Consider the following 17,354-nt stretch of genomic DNA (forward strand, 5'->3'; position numbering starts at 1 on the left):
TCCCTCCTGCCCCGCCCGTGCCACCACTCTCGCCCGTGCGCCCTTTGGGCCATGGAAGGAGCTCAGGCGGGAGAGATGTGCCCGAAGCCAGGCGCCTTGATGCTGGTGATGTCGTTCTTCCGGTAGAAGTCGGCCTTCACGTGGCCCGCGCGGCCGTGGTCGCGGTTCAGAGGCTCCACGGGCTGCTGGATGCGCCGCCCGTAGACCGAAGACGACAGCACCCCCACCGGCCGCTCGCGCTCCTGTACGGGGGAAGCAGAGCGTTCTCACCCGTCCACGCCTGCGTGTCCCACACCCGCCTCCCGCCTCCACCGGGCTTCTCGGCACAGAATAAACCTACACGTGAACCATCGCAGCCCCTAAGGGGCCGGTTAAGACCACATGATGCCACTGGCCGGGGTGGGGTGGGGGGAGCTCTTCAACCAGGTCAGATTCTGTCCCCTCTGCTCCGGGCCACCAGTGTCCTCAAGACGTTCAGAGGACAGTCCAAGATCTTGCAGGGGGCGCCAGGTACCCACTGCCTTGGATCGCGTTCCTCCTCCGTCTCTTCCCTTCTCCCTGCTGCTCCTCTGTCTTCTGTTCCCCTCCTACCTTCTCCCAGACACACATCTCCCCAACTCCTCATCTCCCCAGCCCCCAGCACACCCCCAGACCCCACATCCTTTCACTGTCCCCATCCCCTTAAAGGGCTGTATCTCTCTGCATACCACTTATCACTACCTGGAATTCAGTTCATCATTTACTGGGTTTTTATTCTTCTGTCTCCTCACGGGAACTTCAGCTCTATGGGGGGCAGACACTCCTGTTTTGTTCCCTTTATACTCAGTGGCATATGGGAGGGGCTCAAAATGTCTGACTGACTTTAAGTCATGCTAGGCATGTATACTTGTGAGAAAAGTGAAAGTGACGTTGCTCAGTCACGTCCGACTCTTTGCGACCCCATGGACTGTAGTCCAGCAGGCTCCTCCGTCCAGGGGATTTTCCAGACAAGAATACTGGAGTGGGTTGCCATTTCCTTCTCCAGGAGATCTTCCCGACCCAGGCATTGAACCCGGGTCTCCCTCATTATAGGCAGACACTTCACCGTCTTAGCCACCAGGGAAGTCCACACTTGTAAGAGACAAGCACTAATTTCACTACTAACTGGGAATGAATTAATACAAACCAAAACCAACAGACTCATTGGAAAAGACCCTGATGCTGGGGAAACTGAGGACCCAAGGAGAAGGGGGCAACAGGGGATGAGATGGCTGGATGGCATCACCGACTCAACGGATGTGAGTTTGAACAAGCTCTGGGAGACAGTGAAGGACAGGGAAGTGCTGTCCATGGGCGTCGCAAAGAGTGGGACGCAACTTCGCCACTGAATAACAACAGCAGAGAAACTGTTCATGTCTGTGACTTAAGCAGTGATACCTCTTAGCACTTCCCTCACTCAACTTCAGGTCAATTACAAGTTTCATGGAAACTGACATGGCAACATTCTAAAAACATTAACAGCTGCAGGCAAAAATCCTCTGATCCAAAAAGCAGTCCCACCAGAAGCTCTTACACGCTGATTTCTGCATATTGTACAAAGATGATGATATTAATGCAGCACATGAATTTTAATAAACATACTGTCCTCGCGTCAGATTTTATGGAGACAATGTTCTAGTGTGGAAGTGGGGTCTAACCCAGTGGGCAGATGGTCCTGACCCTGCCTAGGGGACACACAGCCTCCTCCTCCTTCCCTCCACCCCAGGCATCTGCTGAGAGCCTGACCTTCTCGCCCTGGAAGTCTGGTTCCCTTGGTTGGTCACAACCCACCCTGTCAGCTCCTTCCAGAAAACCATTCAGATAAACAGAGGAACTGAACCATATGTGGTGCATACAGTGACCCAGTAACTCGGCAGAAATAATCTCTCTTGCCTGTGTGCTTTCAGTTCCGGAAGGCCAGGGCCCCTGGAACCGTGATATGAGGCCTCAGAGGTTCAGCAAAGACCTGTTTATCTGTCAGAAAGAACTTCTGAGTTTCACTGTCATGGAATTGTTAAATTCTATAGGACTGGGCTGGGCTTCCCTGGACATAAAGAATCTGTCTGCAATACAGGAAACCCAGGTTTGATCCCTGGTTTGGGAAGATCCCCTAGAGAAGGGAATGGCAATCCACTCCAGTGAATGGAGAATGCCATGGACAGAGGAGCCTGGCAGGCTACAGTCCATGGGGTCACAAAGAGTCGGACACGACTGAGCGACTAACACTTTCACTTTCATAGGACTAAACAAGTCACAAAAATGAACAGACAGTTTAATAGGGCAGAACCAAGTGACAGTGACAGAAGCTTAGTCGTCTCTTCCTGGCACAGAAAGACAGGGGAGAGTTTCATGCGGCCGACTGGACACAGTGGTAAATAAATACGCACACAGTGAATCTGTTCACACCCGGTGATACCCTCTTGCTATTACCTCCTCAGCAACGTGGAGTCCCAGGCTTTTGGCGTGTTCTCTGTCATCTCGGTGTAACTTCTGATTATAACCTGGATCCCTCTTAAAAACACAGTCATACAGGGAAATGATTCCAGTCTGGGAATAAAAAGAGAAAGCAAACCATGGGTTTATTCAGGGGCTGAGTCGTGGAAGTTTCAGGGGGTTTGAACTCTCCCTGATGGAAAGTAGAGATAACGTATAGAGATTCCCCACGGCAACAAACGTGTATCAGGAACGTCATCATGTGGGCAGTGACGAGAGCAGGGAGGACAGGCCCCTGGTTCCCGAGAGGCGCCAACAGACTATGGATGTTTCCAGGGGCCCTTTTATTCCACTTGTTACAGACCCCTTCTTCCCAGAAGAGGCTCCTCACTCTCCCTGACTCCATCCTGGAGCTCAAACCTTAAAATAATAATAATCTGTTTGATATCTGTGTTTTCTCCTTCATTTCTGCTTCTCTTGAATTTCTCAAATTTTCTCTAATAGGCTTGTACAACTTTGAAAAGCGAACAATCTCTGAATACTAGGACAGTATATTCAAAGAGATGTTCTCCTTCTTCAGAAAGACAGAAATATTTTCTTTAATCATATACAGCAACTATAAAACCTGTAATTCATATATGAATGAAGATAGATATATTTGGCATATGTTATATATACATGTAAAATATTCATGTATTTTATACGTATAGCAAACATATGTATGAACACACACACAGAGCTCTGATGTGTTAGAAAATGATCCTGTTAACAGAACTACCATCTGCAACATCTCCATAATTTTAATCCCCAATTTTTCTTACTACAAAAATAAAACTGCCTTATTTGGTATCTAGTAAAAGAAGAAATCCATGTGTCAGCTGATCTCTAATTTCCACCTTGTAAGTCAGGCCTGGCATTTATGTTCCTCCAGCCAAGTGCTGACAAAGGTCTGTATAGTCAAAGCTATGGTGTTTCCAATAGTCATGTACAGATGTGAGAGTTGGACCATGAAGAAGGCTGAGCACTGAAGAATTGATGCTTTCAAACTGTGGTGCTGGAGAAGACTCCTGAGAGTCTCTTGGAAAGTAAGGAGATCAAACCAGTCAATCCTAAAGGAAATCTACGCTGAATATTCATTGGAAGGACTGATGCTAAAGCTGAAACTCCAATACTTTGGCCACCTGATGCAAAGAACTGACTCATGGGGAAAGACCCTGATGCTGGGAAAGATTGAAGGTGGGAGGAGAAGGAGATGACAGAGGATGAGATGTTTGGATGGCATCACCAACTCAGTGGACATGAGTTTGAGCAAACTTCAGGAGATAATGAAGGACAGGGAAGCCTGGTGTACTGCAGTCCATGGGGTCAAAGAGTCAGACATGACTTAGTGACTTAATAACTACAAAAACCACCTGCCTTGAATCCTCCAGCAGTGAACACAGAGGGGCCATCTCACTGGAATTGGGATCACAGGGTCTGGAACCTGAGCCTGCTTATTTTGTCTTTTTCCTGATATGCTAGGAAAAAAATTTCTAGTATTCATGCTAGAATGACCCCCTCCAGCTGCAGGACATGGAGGTAGAAGGTCACAGTGAAAAGGATGCATGCTGTGTGCACCGTCTGGCAGAAACCACATCCCGCAGACTCTCAGTGCGGGAACCCAGGGCTTCCAGCAAAAGTGGAAATGGCTGGAATGTGACGGAGCTTCAGCCCAGCCTTGGAAATGCCTTCACACATCATCTGTCCTGTGCAGGACAGTCCGCTCCTGCTCAGGAAGGTCTGAAGATAACCCAGACATGGCTGCTGTCCTGGTACCAGTTCTGCAGAGCCCACGCTTGCTCTGCTCGAAGCACAATAGGCCAATGAATCCAAGAGATGGGGTGTTGAGGCAACAAGTTAGCCAGCTGACCGAGGAGATGGCAAACTAACGTCTTAAAATAACCATCTCATCAAGGTCTAGATGCCAGGTTCTTTTATAGAACAGAGATCAGGGGGTGGGGGAGGTGACAAAGTAAACAGGCCATTAATCTTACAACTATCTCCTAGAATGGCAAGGCTCAGGCAGAGGATGTTAATTTCTTCCTTCCTGTCATCCACAGGTGGACAGGGTCCTGAACAAAGGCACTTTTTCCCAAAAGTCAGGCAGAGGGGCAGGGCCCTCTGAGGCAGGCCACTATTAATTATTATAATAACAGAAGCAACAGAAAGCAAGTCAACACAGTTCCAACATGGAGCCATTTTGGCTCTTCCCTGCAACACCACTAACCATCTAATCAGGAAAACAAGGCTATCTTTTAGAAACATTATCTTCAGGTTCTTCAAAGTTTCAGAGGCACCATGTACAAGACGCTGATTCAGTGATGCTGGAATGCTGAGCTGCCTGCATTCTGAGTCACTCCAAGTGCTAGAGGAGGAGCTGTGGCTTCTCAATCTGCGCCCCAGTGGGCATGGAACGAGGCCACCTTGCAGGAGCTTCTTCTTGGCACCGCCTTGTCTCTCCCACTCAGCTGCTGGGTCTGTGCACTCACTGGTTTGGCCGGCTCTAACTTTCACCCCTCCTAAAGGCAACCAACAACCTCCTGAAGGCAACCTTGTACTCAGTTCCATTCAGCCACTCAGTCATGTCCGATTGAGACCCCATGGACTGCAGCATGCCAGGCTTCCCTGTCTATCCCCAACTCCTGGAATTTGCTCAAACTCATGTCCATCGAGTCGGTGATGCCATCCAACCATCTCATCCTCTGTTGGCCCCTTCTCCTCCTGCCTTCAATCTCTCCCAGCATCAGGGTCTTTTCCCATGAGTCAATTCTTCGCAGCAGGTGGCCAAAGTATGGGAGTTTCAGCTTCAGCATCAGTCCTTCCAGTGAATATTCAGGACTGATTTCCTTTAGGATGGACCGGTTGGATCTCCTTGCAGTCCAAAGGACTCTCAAGGGTCTTCTCCAACACCACAGTTCAAAAGCATCAATTCTTCAGTGCTCAGCTTTCTTTATAGTCTAACTCTAACATCCATACATGGTCATGTCAAATGGCATATGGGATCTTATTTCCCTGACCAGGGGCTGAACCCCGACCCCCTGCATTGGAAGCACAGAGTCTTAAACACTGGACCACCAGGGAAGTCCAACCTTGTACTCATACAGATAAAAAAGTCAAAGACCCAAATCAATGGAGAGGTGATAAATTATTCAGATTTTCGTGCCGTGAAGAGCTGTTTGGGGAAAAAAGAAAATGAAACTTAGGTCTTCATATCACACTACAGGCAAAAGTAAACTCAGGATGGATTAGTGAAATAGCTGAAAAGAAAAGCCATAAGGGGCCTCCTAGGCATAAAAGCAAAAGGGGAAATACCACAGAGAATACCCACCACTCTGACCATGTAAAATCAGACATGTGCTTATCACATAAAATTCAAACTTTAAAAACCTTTAGGAAATGAAAGAGAAACCTCAGTATCTTTTTTTTTAGGCTCTTTTTATTTTTTTGGCCACACAGCATGGCATGTTAGATCTTCATTCCCTGACCAGCGATCAAACCCACAGCCCCCTGCATTAGAAGTATGGAGTCAATCACTGGGCCTCCAGGGAAGCCCAAAATCTCAGTCATCTTTAACATCAATGAGTAGGATGTGCACAGAACCAGAAGCTGCTGGCATTGGCTGGGTGCTCATGTCTAGCCTAGAGAGATTAAGGAAATCTTGCAGCAAATTTTTTTTTTTAAATAATCCCCAGGCCAGTGGGCCCTGCAGAAATACATCAGAAGCTCAAGGATGCCTGCCACCCACTCTGCTGGGATGGTGGGAGGCAGGTTCTCCAAACAAGCATGCCTGCCTTCTGTAAGGGAGCTACTGCAATGTGGACCATTCCCTTTAGGGTTCAGAGCTCCAGGCCAGCCCCAGCAGAAGCCCAAAGGCAGACACAGACAGTTACTTGAAAGTCCGTCACCTCCATCTACACAGTAATACAATCTGGGCTCTTGGTCATAATCTAGAGCCATGGTTGATGCCATCCAACCATCTCATCCTCTGTTGTCATCACTTTATCCTACTGCCCCCAGGGTTTCCCAGCACCAGGGGCTTTTCCAGTGAGTTATCTCTTCATATGAGGTGGACAAAGTACTGGAGCTTCAGTATCAGTCCTTCCAGTGAATATTCAGGCTTGAGTTTCTTTAGGAGTGACTGGTTTGATCTTTGTGCTGTCCAAGGGACACTCAAGAGTCTTCTCCAGCACCACAGTTTGAAAACATTAATTCTCACCTTGCTCAATGGCCAGCAAATTAAAGGATCCAAGGAAGGACTACAAAGCCCCAAAGATTCCCAGGCCTTGACAATAATGGAGCAACTAAAATGGAGAAGCCTAGTTTCCCAAGTCACTACATTCAGAAGAGCTGTCCAGGAGAAACATATATGTTGGGCTATATTTTATTATGTTTATATGTTTAAGGCTAGTGGTGGGCTTGTGTTAACAACCTGTTCTCTGGGGAAAAAAGACCCAATTTTGTAGCATTTGATCATTTCTGTGGTATAGTATACCCATCGTGGCAATTTCAGGCTTTTAACTGAATGCAAAGTCCAGAAGAAATGCTAAAATCCCCCTTTGTCAGTATGATCAGGCTCAGACACACCACTAGTTAAGACTCTCAGGGTTTGGAGTCCATTTGTCTGCACAGCACATCCCAGCCCACCTTGACTAACAAGGTTATGACGGGACTACATTCATCTCCTCTCCTCATGGGCCATGGTACCACTACCTGTCACCTGCAGGCTTTCAGAACTGTCTGCCTACCCAGAGCTGTATGACCTACTTTCAAAACTAAAAATTCCCAAGGTGACCAAAAGTAGTTTTCTTTGATTCTTAAGAGACTCATTTTTCCTTCTGATACTTTCAGCACTTCTCCTTGGGAGTTACGCAGTAGATGAAGCTTAAGGAGGTTGTTTTCATTAATTTTAACATTGTTCAAAATTCTATATCTCAGAAGAACTGGAGCTTGTCAAGGACATAACCTTAACATTTTTTAAAGAACAATACTCAACTATCTCTTTGGTTCCTGGCAAAGACTGTTTCCTCTTCTGTGAGTTAAGATCCCAAGCTGGGGACATTTTCATAACTTTCCAAATAATCTGAATATTTTGTCAATTTAACAAGAGTGGAGCCAGTTGCCTTCTTTCTTCCACTGATATCAGCTCCCCATTCACCCACCGACCCCCCTACCCGCAACAATTCACATTCAGGAAGAAAAAGCCATCCACGTGGGCTGAAACCTGAATCTAATCTTACACGAGCCTAAGAGGCTTAAATATATTGGGGAAAGTGCTGTTTCCCTGTAATGCAGGAGACCCAGGTTCAATCCCTGGGTCAGGAAGACCTGCTGAAGAAGGAAATGGCACCCACTCCAGTGTGCTTTCCTGGAAAACCCCAAGGACAGAGGAGCCCCCAACAGTCCATGGGGTCACATATAGTCAAGATACAACTGAGTGACTAACACTTTTCACGTATTGATTGATTGTTGTACTTCTTAAAGGGGGATGATTTTGAAAGAGTCTGAGATGTAGTGTTAAATGAAGAGTGTGCTGCAAGTATATACACATACTTGTGTGATCATGTGCGAACATATTATTAGTTTAAGAAGTTTGACGCACATGATCACATTCATAAACACACATGGAAAGGCCTTCACCATGTGTTTACACGGCGGTCATGACTGGTTGGAACACTTCTTCCCCCCTCCCGGTGTTTCCTTCCAGAAGGAGGACTTCAACTAGAAGGACACACATGACCCCTCAGCTCACTGCATCATCCTTCCTTGGTGCCCTGCCCCTTCCTAAGCTGGAGGAAGACACTCAGCCCCACCCCTCCAGACCTTAAGTTTCCAGGGACAGATCACTGAGCAGAGCAAGGGCAGTCAGCCCAGGCAGAGAGAGGCAATCACAGTCCACTCCCAATTTTGGTCCCCCTAGGACAAGAACAAGGTCAAGGATAACCCAAACAGCAGATAATCCAAAAGGAAACCTCTGTTTAGTCTAAGAGGCTAAGCTTGTCAATTGGTGACTTGTCACTTTGTTTAAAAAAATCTGCATCCATTAATTGATTCATCCTTATTGATTCACCAGCAGGTATTTATGACACACCAACTGAGACTGTGGGCATTCTTTGAACTGTTGAAGACACAGAAAGCATACGAATAAATCCCTGCCCTCCTATTTTAATAGGAGAGAGAGAAAACAACAACAACAGGATAACTAAGGAAAACATTTAGTAGGCTAGACAGTACTAGATGCCAAGGAGAAAATCAAGCAGGGGTGGGAATGGAAATGTGTCTTGCAGGGGGCATACTTGCATTTGGCTAGTACACGCTGAGACTGGATGGTGTGTGGGTGCGAGAGTCTGCTGGATAACAGAGAGAAACCTGTCTAGATTCTAAAGGCTGGCCAGCAACAGAACTGGGGCTCACCTGCCCGAGGTTTGGCAGGCGTGCGTGGTGCCTAAAGGCTCCTCCACTCAGGCGGGGCTCGTGGAGCTGAGATTGAACACTTCCTGCATCATGGACGCTGGCACTGGCCCTTCAGAGATGCCCCTTTGCACCTCTGTGAAGTCAAACCTGTCATCTTTTTTACCAAGTCGTCGGCCGCACTTGGCAAAGAGAAATTCAGTATCAGGAGGGTAAAGAAACACTCATCCCCTTGCCTCCATGTCTCCCACAAACCAGCAAGGAAAGTTGGCTAATCCCACCAAAGCTGAGATAGGGCTTTCTAAGCAAAGCTTCCCTCACGATAGAGCTATCCACAATTCACATTAGCATGACAGAAAGCATATTCTAACACTGCCTAAGGTTGTGTTTTTTTTTTTTTCTCAATGCAGCTCTTAGACTTTGAAAAATTTAATCAAAACCTTCATGAAAGGTCATTCTCCTCTGACTTAAGTCTTTGCATTTCAGGGGCTGAAATGTGGCTGAGGCGGAAGAAGAAGAAAAGTCATTTAAAAATACCATTGAACTGAATCTATGGGGAAAGCACACACTGCTAGAGGCCCCTTCGAGAGCGGGACAGGAGTTGATAGCATTTTTGCTAGCAGCTTTAGAGGATAAATTTGTCTTAAGATCCAAGGCATTGAGAGTCAAAGTGTTGGTCGCTCAGTCGGTCAGACTCTTTGCAATTCCATGAATCCCACTAGGCTCCTCTGTCTGTGGCATTATCCAGGCAATACTGGAAGTAGGTGGCTATTTCCTTCTCCAGGGTATCTTCCCAACCCAGGGATCGAACCTGGGTCTCCTGTGTAGCAGACAGATTCTTTACCACCTGAGCCACAGGTTTTGAATAAGTGTGCTGTTATGAGAGCTTTGACTTTCAGCTCCCACAGGGGAGATGCCTTAGAATTTAGGAACCAATAGATTGACACATTGACACTCAGACTACTGCCTCACCTGTATCAATTTCCAACTGTCAACAAGTGTGGAGGATAAAAGACAGGCCCCAAGACCCAACCTTCAATGAAAGGAAACTCCAATCATCACTAAGATGAACAAATAAAACTGATAATAACAAGAAGAGATCTGCTCACACTGGGCTTACTGTGTGCCACTTTCTATCCATTCAGTTCAGTTCAGTTCAGTTCAGTCGCTCAGTCGTGTCCGACTCTTTGCAACCCCAAGAACCACAGCACGCCAGGCCTCCCTGTCCATCACCAACTCCCGGAGTTCACTCAAACTCATGTCCATCGAGTCGGTGATGCCATCCAGCCATCTCATTTTCTGCCATCCCCGTCTCCTCCTGCCTCCAATCCCTCCCAGCATCAGACTCTTTTCCAGTGAGTCAACTCATCGCATGAGGTGGCCAAAGTATTGCAGTTTCAGCTTTAGCATCAGTCCTTCCAATGAACACCCAGGACTGATCTCCTTTAGAATGGACTGGGTGGATCTCCTTGCAGTACAAGGGACTCTCAAGAGTCTTCTCCAGCACCACAATTCAAAAGCATCAATTCTTTGGCGATCAGATTTCTTCACAGTCCAACTCTCACATCCATACGTGACCACGGGAAAAACCATAGCCTTGACTAGACGGACCTTGGTTGGCAAAGTAATGTCTCTGCTTTTTAATATGCTATCTAGGTTGGTCATAACTTTCCTTCCAAGGAGTAAGCGTCTTTTAATTTCATGGCTGCAATCAGCATCCGCAGTGATTTCGGAGCCAAAAGAAAAATAAAGTCTGACACTGTTTCCACTGTTTCCCCATCTATTTCCCATGCAATGATGGGACCAGATGCCATGATCTTCGTTTTCTGAATGTTGAGCTTCAAGCCAACCTTTCACTCTCCTCTTTCACTTTCATCAAGAGGCCTTTGAGTTCCTCTTCACTTTCTGCCATAAGGGTGGTGTCATCTGCATATCCGAGGTTATTGATATTTCTCCCGGCAATCTTGATTCCAGCTTGTCCTTCTTCCAGCCCAGCGTTCCTCATGATGTACTCTGCTGCTGCTGCTGCTGCTAAGTCACTTCAGTCGCGTCCGACTCTGTGTGACCCGACAGATGCCAGCCCACCAGGCTCCCCCATCCTTGGGATTCTCCAGGCAAGAACACTGGAGTGGGTTGCCATTTCCTTCTCCAATGTGTGAAAGTGAAAAGTGAAAGTGAAGTCGCTCAGTCGTGTCCGACCCTTAGCGACCCCACGGACTGCGGCCTACCAGGCTCCTCCATCCATGGGATTATCTAGGCAAGAGTACTGGAGTGGCTTGCCATTGCATATAAGTTAAATAAGCAGGATGACAGTATACAACCTTGACGTACTCCTTTTCCTGTTTGGAACCAGTCTGTTGTTCCATGTCCAGTTCTAACTGTTGCTTCCTGACCTGCATACAGGTTTCTCAAGAGGCAGGTCAGGTGGTCCGGTATTTCCATCTCTTTCAGAATGTTCCACAGTTTATTGTGATCCACACAGTCAAAGGCTTTGGCATAGTCAATGAAGCAGAAATAGATGTTTTTCTGGAACTCTCTTGCTTTCTCCATGATCCAGCAGATGTTGGCAATTTGATCTCTGGTGCCTCTGCCTTTTCTAAAACCTGCTTGAACATCTGGGAGTTCACGGTTCACCTATTGCTGGAGTCTGGCTTGGAGAATTTTGAGCATGACTTTACTAGCGTGTGAGATGAGTGCAATTGTGTGGTAGTTTGAGCATTCTTTGGCATTCCCTTTCTTTGGGATTGGAATGAAGACTGACCTTTTCCAGTCCTGTGGCCATTGCTGAGTTTTCCAAATTTGCTGGCATATTGAGTGCAGCACTTTCACAGCATCATCTTTTTGGATTTGAAATAGCTCAATTGGAATTCCATCACCTCCACTAGCTTTGTTCGTCGTGCTGCTCTCTAAGGCCCACTTGACTTCACATTTCAAGATGTCTGGTTCCAGGTGAGTGATCACGCCATCGTGATTATCTTCATTGTGAAGATCTTTTTTGTACAGTTCTTCCGTGTATTCTTGCCACCTCTTCTTAATATCTTCTGCTTCAGTTAGGTCCATACCATTTCTGTCCTTTATCGAGCCCATCTTTGCATGAAATGTTCCCTTGATATCTCTAATTTTCTTGAAAAGATCTCTTGTTTTTCCTATTCTGTTGTTTTCCTTTATTTCTTTGCATTGATCACTGAGGAAGGCTTTCTTATCTCTCCTTGCTATTCTTTGAAACTCTGCATTCAGATGCTTATATCCTTCCTTTCCTCCTTTGCTTTTCTCTTCTCTTCTTTTCACAGCTATCTGTAAGGCCTCCTCAGACAGTCATTTTGCTTTTTTGCATTTCTTTTCCATGGGGATGGTCTTGGTCCCTGTCTCCTGTACAATGTCACGAACCTCCGTCCAGAGTTCATCAGGCACTCTATCTATCAGATCTAGACCCTTAAATCTATTTCTTACTTCCACTGTATAATCATAAGGGATTTGATTTAAGTCATATCTGAATGGTCTAGTGGTTTTCCCTACTTTCTTCAATATAAGTCTGAATTTGGCAATAAGGAGTTCATGATCTGAGCCACAGTCAGCTCCTGGTCTTGTTTTTGCTAACTTTATAGAGCTTCTCCATCTTTGGCTGCAAGGAATATAATCAGTCTGATTTCGGTGTTGACCATCTGGTGATGTCCATGTGTAGAGTCTTCTCTTGTGATGTTGGAAGAGGGTGTTTGCTATGACCAGTGCGTTCTCTTGGCAAAACTCTATCAGCCTTTGCCCTGCTTCATTTCGTGCCCCAAGGCCAAATTTGCCTGTTACTCCAGGTGTTTCTTGACTTCCTACTTTTGCATTCCAGTCCCCTATGATGAAAAGGACATCTTTTTTGGGTATTAGTTCTAAAAGGTCTTGTAGGTCTTCATAGAACTGTTCAACTTCGGCTTCTTCAGCATTACTGGTTGGGGCATAGACTTGGATTACTGTAATATTGAATGGTTTCCCTTGGAAACGAACAGAAATTAATTCTCATAAGAGCTCCACGCAGTTGGTTCTGTTTGATCTCTGATTCAGAGACAGGCAAGGTGTGACAGAGTGATTGCTCTGTAACTTGAGCTAATAGTACAGAGTCAGTAGTTTACCCAGCTCTTCCCTGGTGGCTCAGACAGTAAAGAATCTGCCTGCAATGTGGGAGACCTGGGTTCGATCCCTGGGTCAGGAAGATCCCCTGGAGGAGGGCATGGCAACCCATTCCAGTATTCTCACCTGGAGAGTCCCATGGACAGAAGAGCCTGGAGGTCTACAGTCCATGGGGTCGCAAAGAGTCAACACTGAGTGACTCACACACACACACACACACACACACACACAGTATTTTTACCCAGGACTCCTGTGCTCCTAAGGAACTAACCAGTGAGGGGTGACACAGAGAGACTGACTGAAGAGCTAGTTTCTCAATGTTTCTTCTCAGCTTTGAGTAGAGCTTGGAATTATTTACAAAGAATTTAGTGGCAGCTGGGTCACCAGCAAACCTCTGATACACACTTCATCCTCTTTAGTCCAAATGCTCTCAAGGTCAGAGGATCAGCTTCTGGAGTCCTGAAGCTGATTAAATACCACTTCACACAAGGACTTCATTACAATTGGGAGTTGGCTTGTGAATGGACTTTGAAATGTCTTTTGTGGTTCTTGCTGCCTTGAAGGCCTTTTTATTTAAGTGTTAACCTTTCTCCTGGGTCTTTTTTTTTTTTTTCTCCTATAACACTAAAGGCTTCAGGAATTGAATCTGCACTGGAAAAGAGTCTGATGCTAGGAAGGATTGGGGGTGGGAGGAGACGGGGACGACAGAGAATGAGATGGCTGGATGGCATCACCGACTCGATGGACGTGAGTTTGAGTGAAGTCCGGGAGTTGGTGATGGACAGGGAGGCCTGGTGTGCTGTGATTCATGGGGTCGCAAAGAGTCGGACACGACTGAGCGACTGAACTGAACTGAACTGACTGATGACCCCAGCGATCAACTGTACTGAGTTTTAATTGTGTTTTTTTTTTCCTTATGATCTATTTGCATTACTTTGTCTAAGACCCATCCCTACCTTCCCGGGGCTGTAAGACATCAGAGCAGAGGTTGGAAGTGTTTTCTGTAAAGGGACAGACAATCACTGTTTTAGACGTTGCCTGTCCCACTGTCTTGGTTGCAGCTACTCAACTCTGCGAGCTTGCCACTGACAATACTAAACACAGGAGCTTGTCACTGTGTTTTAATAAAGCTTTCTTAAAGCAGGTGGCGGGGCGTATTTGAACTACGCTTCTCATTCACTTTTGATCTCCTTCCAGACATGGAAACCTGGTCTGGCCACTTTGGGCATCTCTCTGCTGCTTGCTTGATTTGGCCCCAGAAAGGTGGAGCCCCGTGACTGACTAGTGAATTCAGGGAGAATAAACCTAGTCAGCCAAGCCTGAGGCAGTCAGACCTCAGAGGGAGGATCGCCCAGCGGCGGACCCCAGCTCCCAACCTTCCTCCAGATCCTGGGCACCCGGTCAGCTTGCTGCTTCTGTAGAAGCAATAGGGACCTGGTGACTTCCCTCGCTTCCCCAGAGAGCACTCAGCCCTAACCCACCCCCGAAAGGCCGGGAACACTGGCTGCACGTTCTGGCCTACCCCGCCCTGCAGGTCCAGTCCCCCCAGCTCCCCTTCCAGGTGCACTGTGCTCCTTCCCCCACTCCCACTTCATGGCAAACAGATGGGGAAACAATGGAAACAGTGAGAGATTTTATTTTCTTGGGCTCCAAAATCACTGCAGATGGTGACTGCAGCTTTGATATTAAGACGCTTGCTCCTTGGAAGAAAAGCTATGACTAACCTAGCCAGCATATTAAAAAGCAGAGACATTACTTTGCCAACAAAGGTCTGTCTAGTCAGAGCTATGTTTTTTCCAGTACTCATGTATGGATGTGAGAGTTGGACTATAAAGAAAGCTGAGCACCGAAGAATTCATGCTTTTGAACTGTGGTGTTGAAGAAGACTCTTGAGAGTCCCTTGGACAGGAGATCCAACCAGTCCATCCTAAAGGAAATCAGTTCTGACTATTCATTGGAAGGACTGATGCTGAAGCTGAAGCTCCAATCCTTTGGCCACCTGATGGGAAGAACTGACTCACTGGAAAAGATCTGATGCTGGGAAAGATTGAAGGCAGGAGGTGAAGGGGACGACAGAGGATGAGATAATTGGATGGTATCACTGACTCGATGGACAAGAGTTTGAGCAAGCTCCAGGAGTTGTAGATGGACAGGGAAGCCTGGGGGTTGCAGAGTCGGACACGACTGAGCAACTGAGCCCACCCCCACGCCCCATCCACCTTCCCCTTCCCCGACTCCGCCCCTGCCCAGCCCCTCGGTGGCGAGTCGCGGGGGTCCGCCTTACTCTGGTCGTCTTAGTAGCAGTTCTCTGGGGTCTAAGAACCCCAGAGAGAGGTCTCTCTACTACCCTCCACCCCTGGGACCCTGACGCCCCCCTCCCACCTCGAACCTCTTACAGACTCTGCTGCTTAAGTCCACCCCAGCCATTTTGTGCAGCCGCATCCCCAGACTCCTAACCTGACATGGAAGCCCCGCCCCGCCCTGCATCCACGCCCCCAGAAACCCTCCCCAGCAGTGTAATCCCGCCCCCAGCACCCTCCTTCGCAGTGTTCAGTTCAGTTCAGTCACTCAGTCGTGTCTGACTCTTTGCGACCTCATGAAGATCAATCCTGGGTGTTCATTGGAAGGACTGATGCTAAAACTGAAACTGCAATACTTTGGCCACCTCATGCGACGAGTTGACTCACTGGAAAAGAGTCTGATGCTGGGAGGGATTGGGGGCGGGAGGAGAGGGGGACGACAGAGAATGAGATGACTGGATGGCATCACCGACTCGATGGACATGAGTTTGAGTGAACTCCAGGAGTTGGTGAGGGACAGGGAGGCCTGGCGTGCTGTGATTCATGGGGTCGCGGAGAGTCGGACACGACTGAGCGACTGAACTGAACTGAACTGCAGCACGCCAGGCCTTCTTGTCCATCACCAACTCCTGGAGTTCACTCAAACTCATTTCCATCAAGTTGGTGATGCCATCCAACCATCTCATCCTCTGTCGTCCCCGTCTCCTCCCGCCTTCAATCTTTCCCAGCATCAGGGTCTTTTCCAGTGAGTGAGTTCTTCGCATCAGGTGGCCAAAGGATTGGAGTTTCAGCTTCAGCATCAGTCCTTCCAATGAATATTCAGCACTGATCTCCTTTAGAATGGACTGGTTGGATCTCCTTGCAGTTCAAGGGACTCTCAAGAGTCTTCTCCAACACCACAGTTCAAAAGCATCAGTTCTTCGCCGCTCAGCTTTCTGTATGGTCCAACTCTCACATCCATACATGACCACTGGAAAAACCATAGCCTTGACTAGACGGACCTTGGTGGGCAAAGTAATGTCTCTGTGTTGGCTCACCCCATTTCTTTTCCCTCTGAACCCCCTGCCCCAGACTCCTTCCCGATTGGGCAGAAGCTCCCCCAGGACCCGCCCCCTCAGTGAAACCGCGCCCATCTCATTCCCCGGCAGCGCAGCCCCGCCCCAAACACGCCCCCTTGGTCCCGCCCAGGCAGTGTAGCCCCGCCCCTATTCTCCCCGACCCGGGTCACCTCCCGGACTTGCGGTCCCGCCCGCATCAGCCCTCCCGCCCCGTCCCCTCAATGCAGCCCCGCCCTTGACCTCCGCAGCCCCACCAGCATCCAGTCCTCCGTCCCAGCCCTCCAGCACCCGCCAGCTCCGCACCCCAGCCCGGCTCACCCGGCCCTGGCGGCAGTAGTAGCTGTGCTCCTTGGGGTCCTGGCGCCGCGGAGGGACGTAGCTGAAGGCGGACAGCGCCGAGATGGGCGGCGGCCGGGGCTTGCCCCGCAGCGCGGCGGCCGTGATCTCCTCCTCGTCGTCCTCCATTTGGCCGCCGAGCTCCGTCCTCCCGCCGAGGGCCGGGGCGCAGCGCTCCCGCCTCGGGCTGCCAGGCGCCCGGGAGGTGACGTTGCCTGGAAACGGCGGCCGAGCCGCGCGAGTCTGGGAAGGGCGGGGCGAGGCGGGGCCGGCCGGCCCCGTGCCCCTGGCAACGCCGCCCCCCAGCTCCTGCGTGGGACTCCCGGGAGCCCGGTCCGCTCAAGCCGCTGCTGGGGCCCCGGGGAGGGGAGGCGCCTCTGAGATCCGCGCTTTCCGACCTGCTCACCTTGCTGCGCGCAGTCTGTCCCTTCCTGAGACCGTGTTGGTTGGGCAACTGATGACCTTGCACCTCCTCTGTGCCCGCGCCCGGGATGAGCCTTGAACCAAGGGGACTGTCCGCTGGGGTCTGACAGCCTGGTGACGAAGACGGGATCGATGTAAAACGAAAGTGATTCAAGAGGGTCTGGAGCAGCGCCGCCCAATAGAAACACAGAGGCACACCTGTAGTTTAAAACTTTCTGGAAAC

The 17,354-nt window shown here is 48.7% G+C and overlaps 1 protein-coding gene across 1 annotated transcript; it reads right to left on the reverse strand.

Annotated features, from left to right (window-relative positions):
* Window positions 1–60: 60 nt before the first annotated feature.
* CFAP90 (cilia and flagella associated protein 90) lies at window positions 61–17,028 on the reverse strand. The gene is made up of 3 exons (XM_055422280.2): window positions 16,691–17,028; window positions 2,449–2,565; window positions 61–242 (listed from the first exon to the last, which is right to left on the reverse strand). The coding sequence occupies exons 1-3, from the start codon at window positions 16,835–16,837 to the stop codon at window positions 63–65; spliced, it is 444 nt and encodes a 147-aa protein (XP_055278255.1). The 5' UTR covers window positions 16,838–17,028; the 3' UTR covers window positions 61–62.
* Window positions 17,029–17,354: the final 326 nt, after the last annotated feature.

This window comes from Moschus berezovskii, chromosome 18 (genome assembly GCF_049115385.1).
Source record: "Moschus berezovskii isolate FMDL1 chromosome 18, NW_MosBer_1.0, whole genome shotgun sequence".
Classification (NCBI taxonomy): domain Eukaryota; kingdom Metazoa; phylum Chordata; class Mammalia; order Artiodactyla; family Moschidae; genus Moschus; species Moschus berezovskii.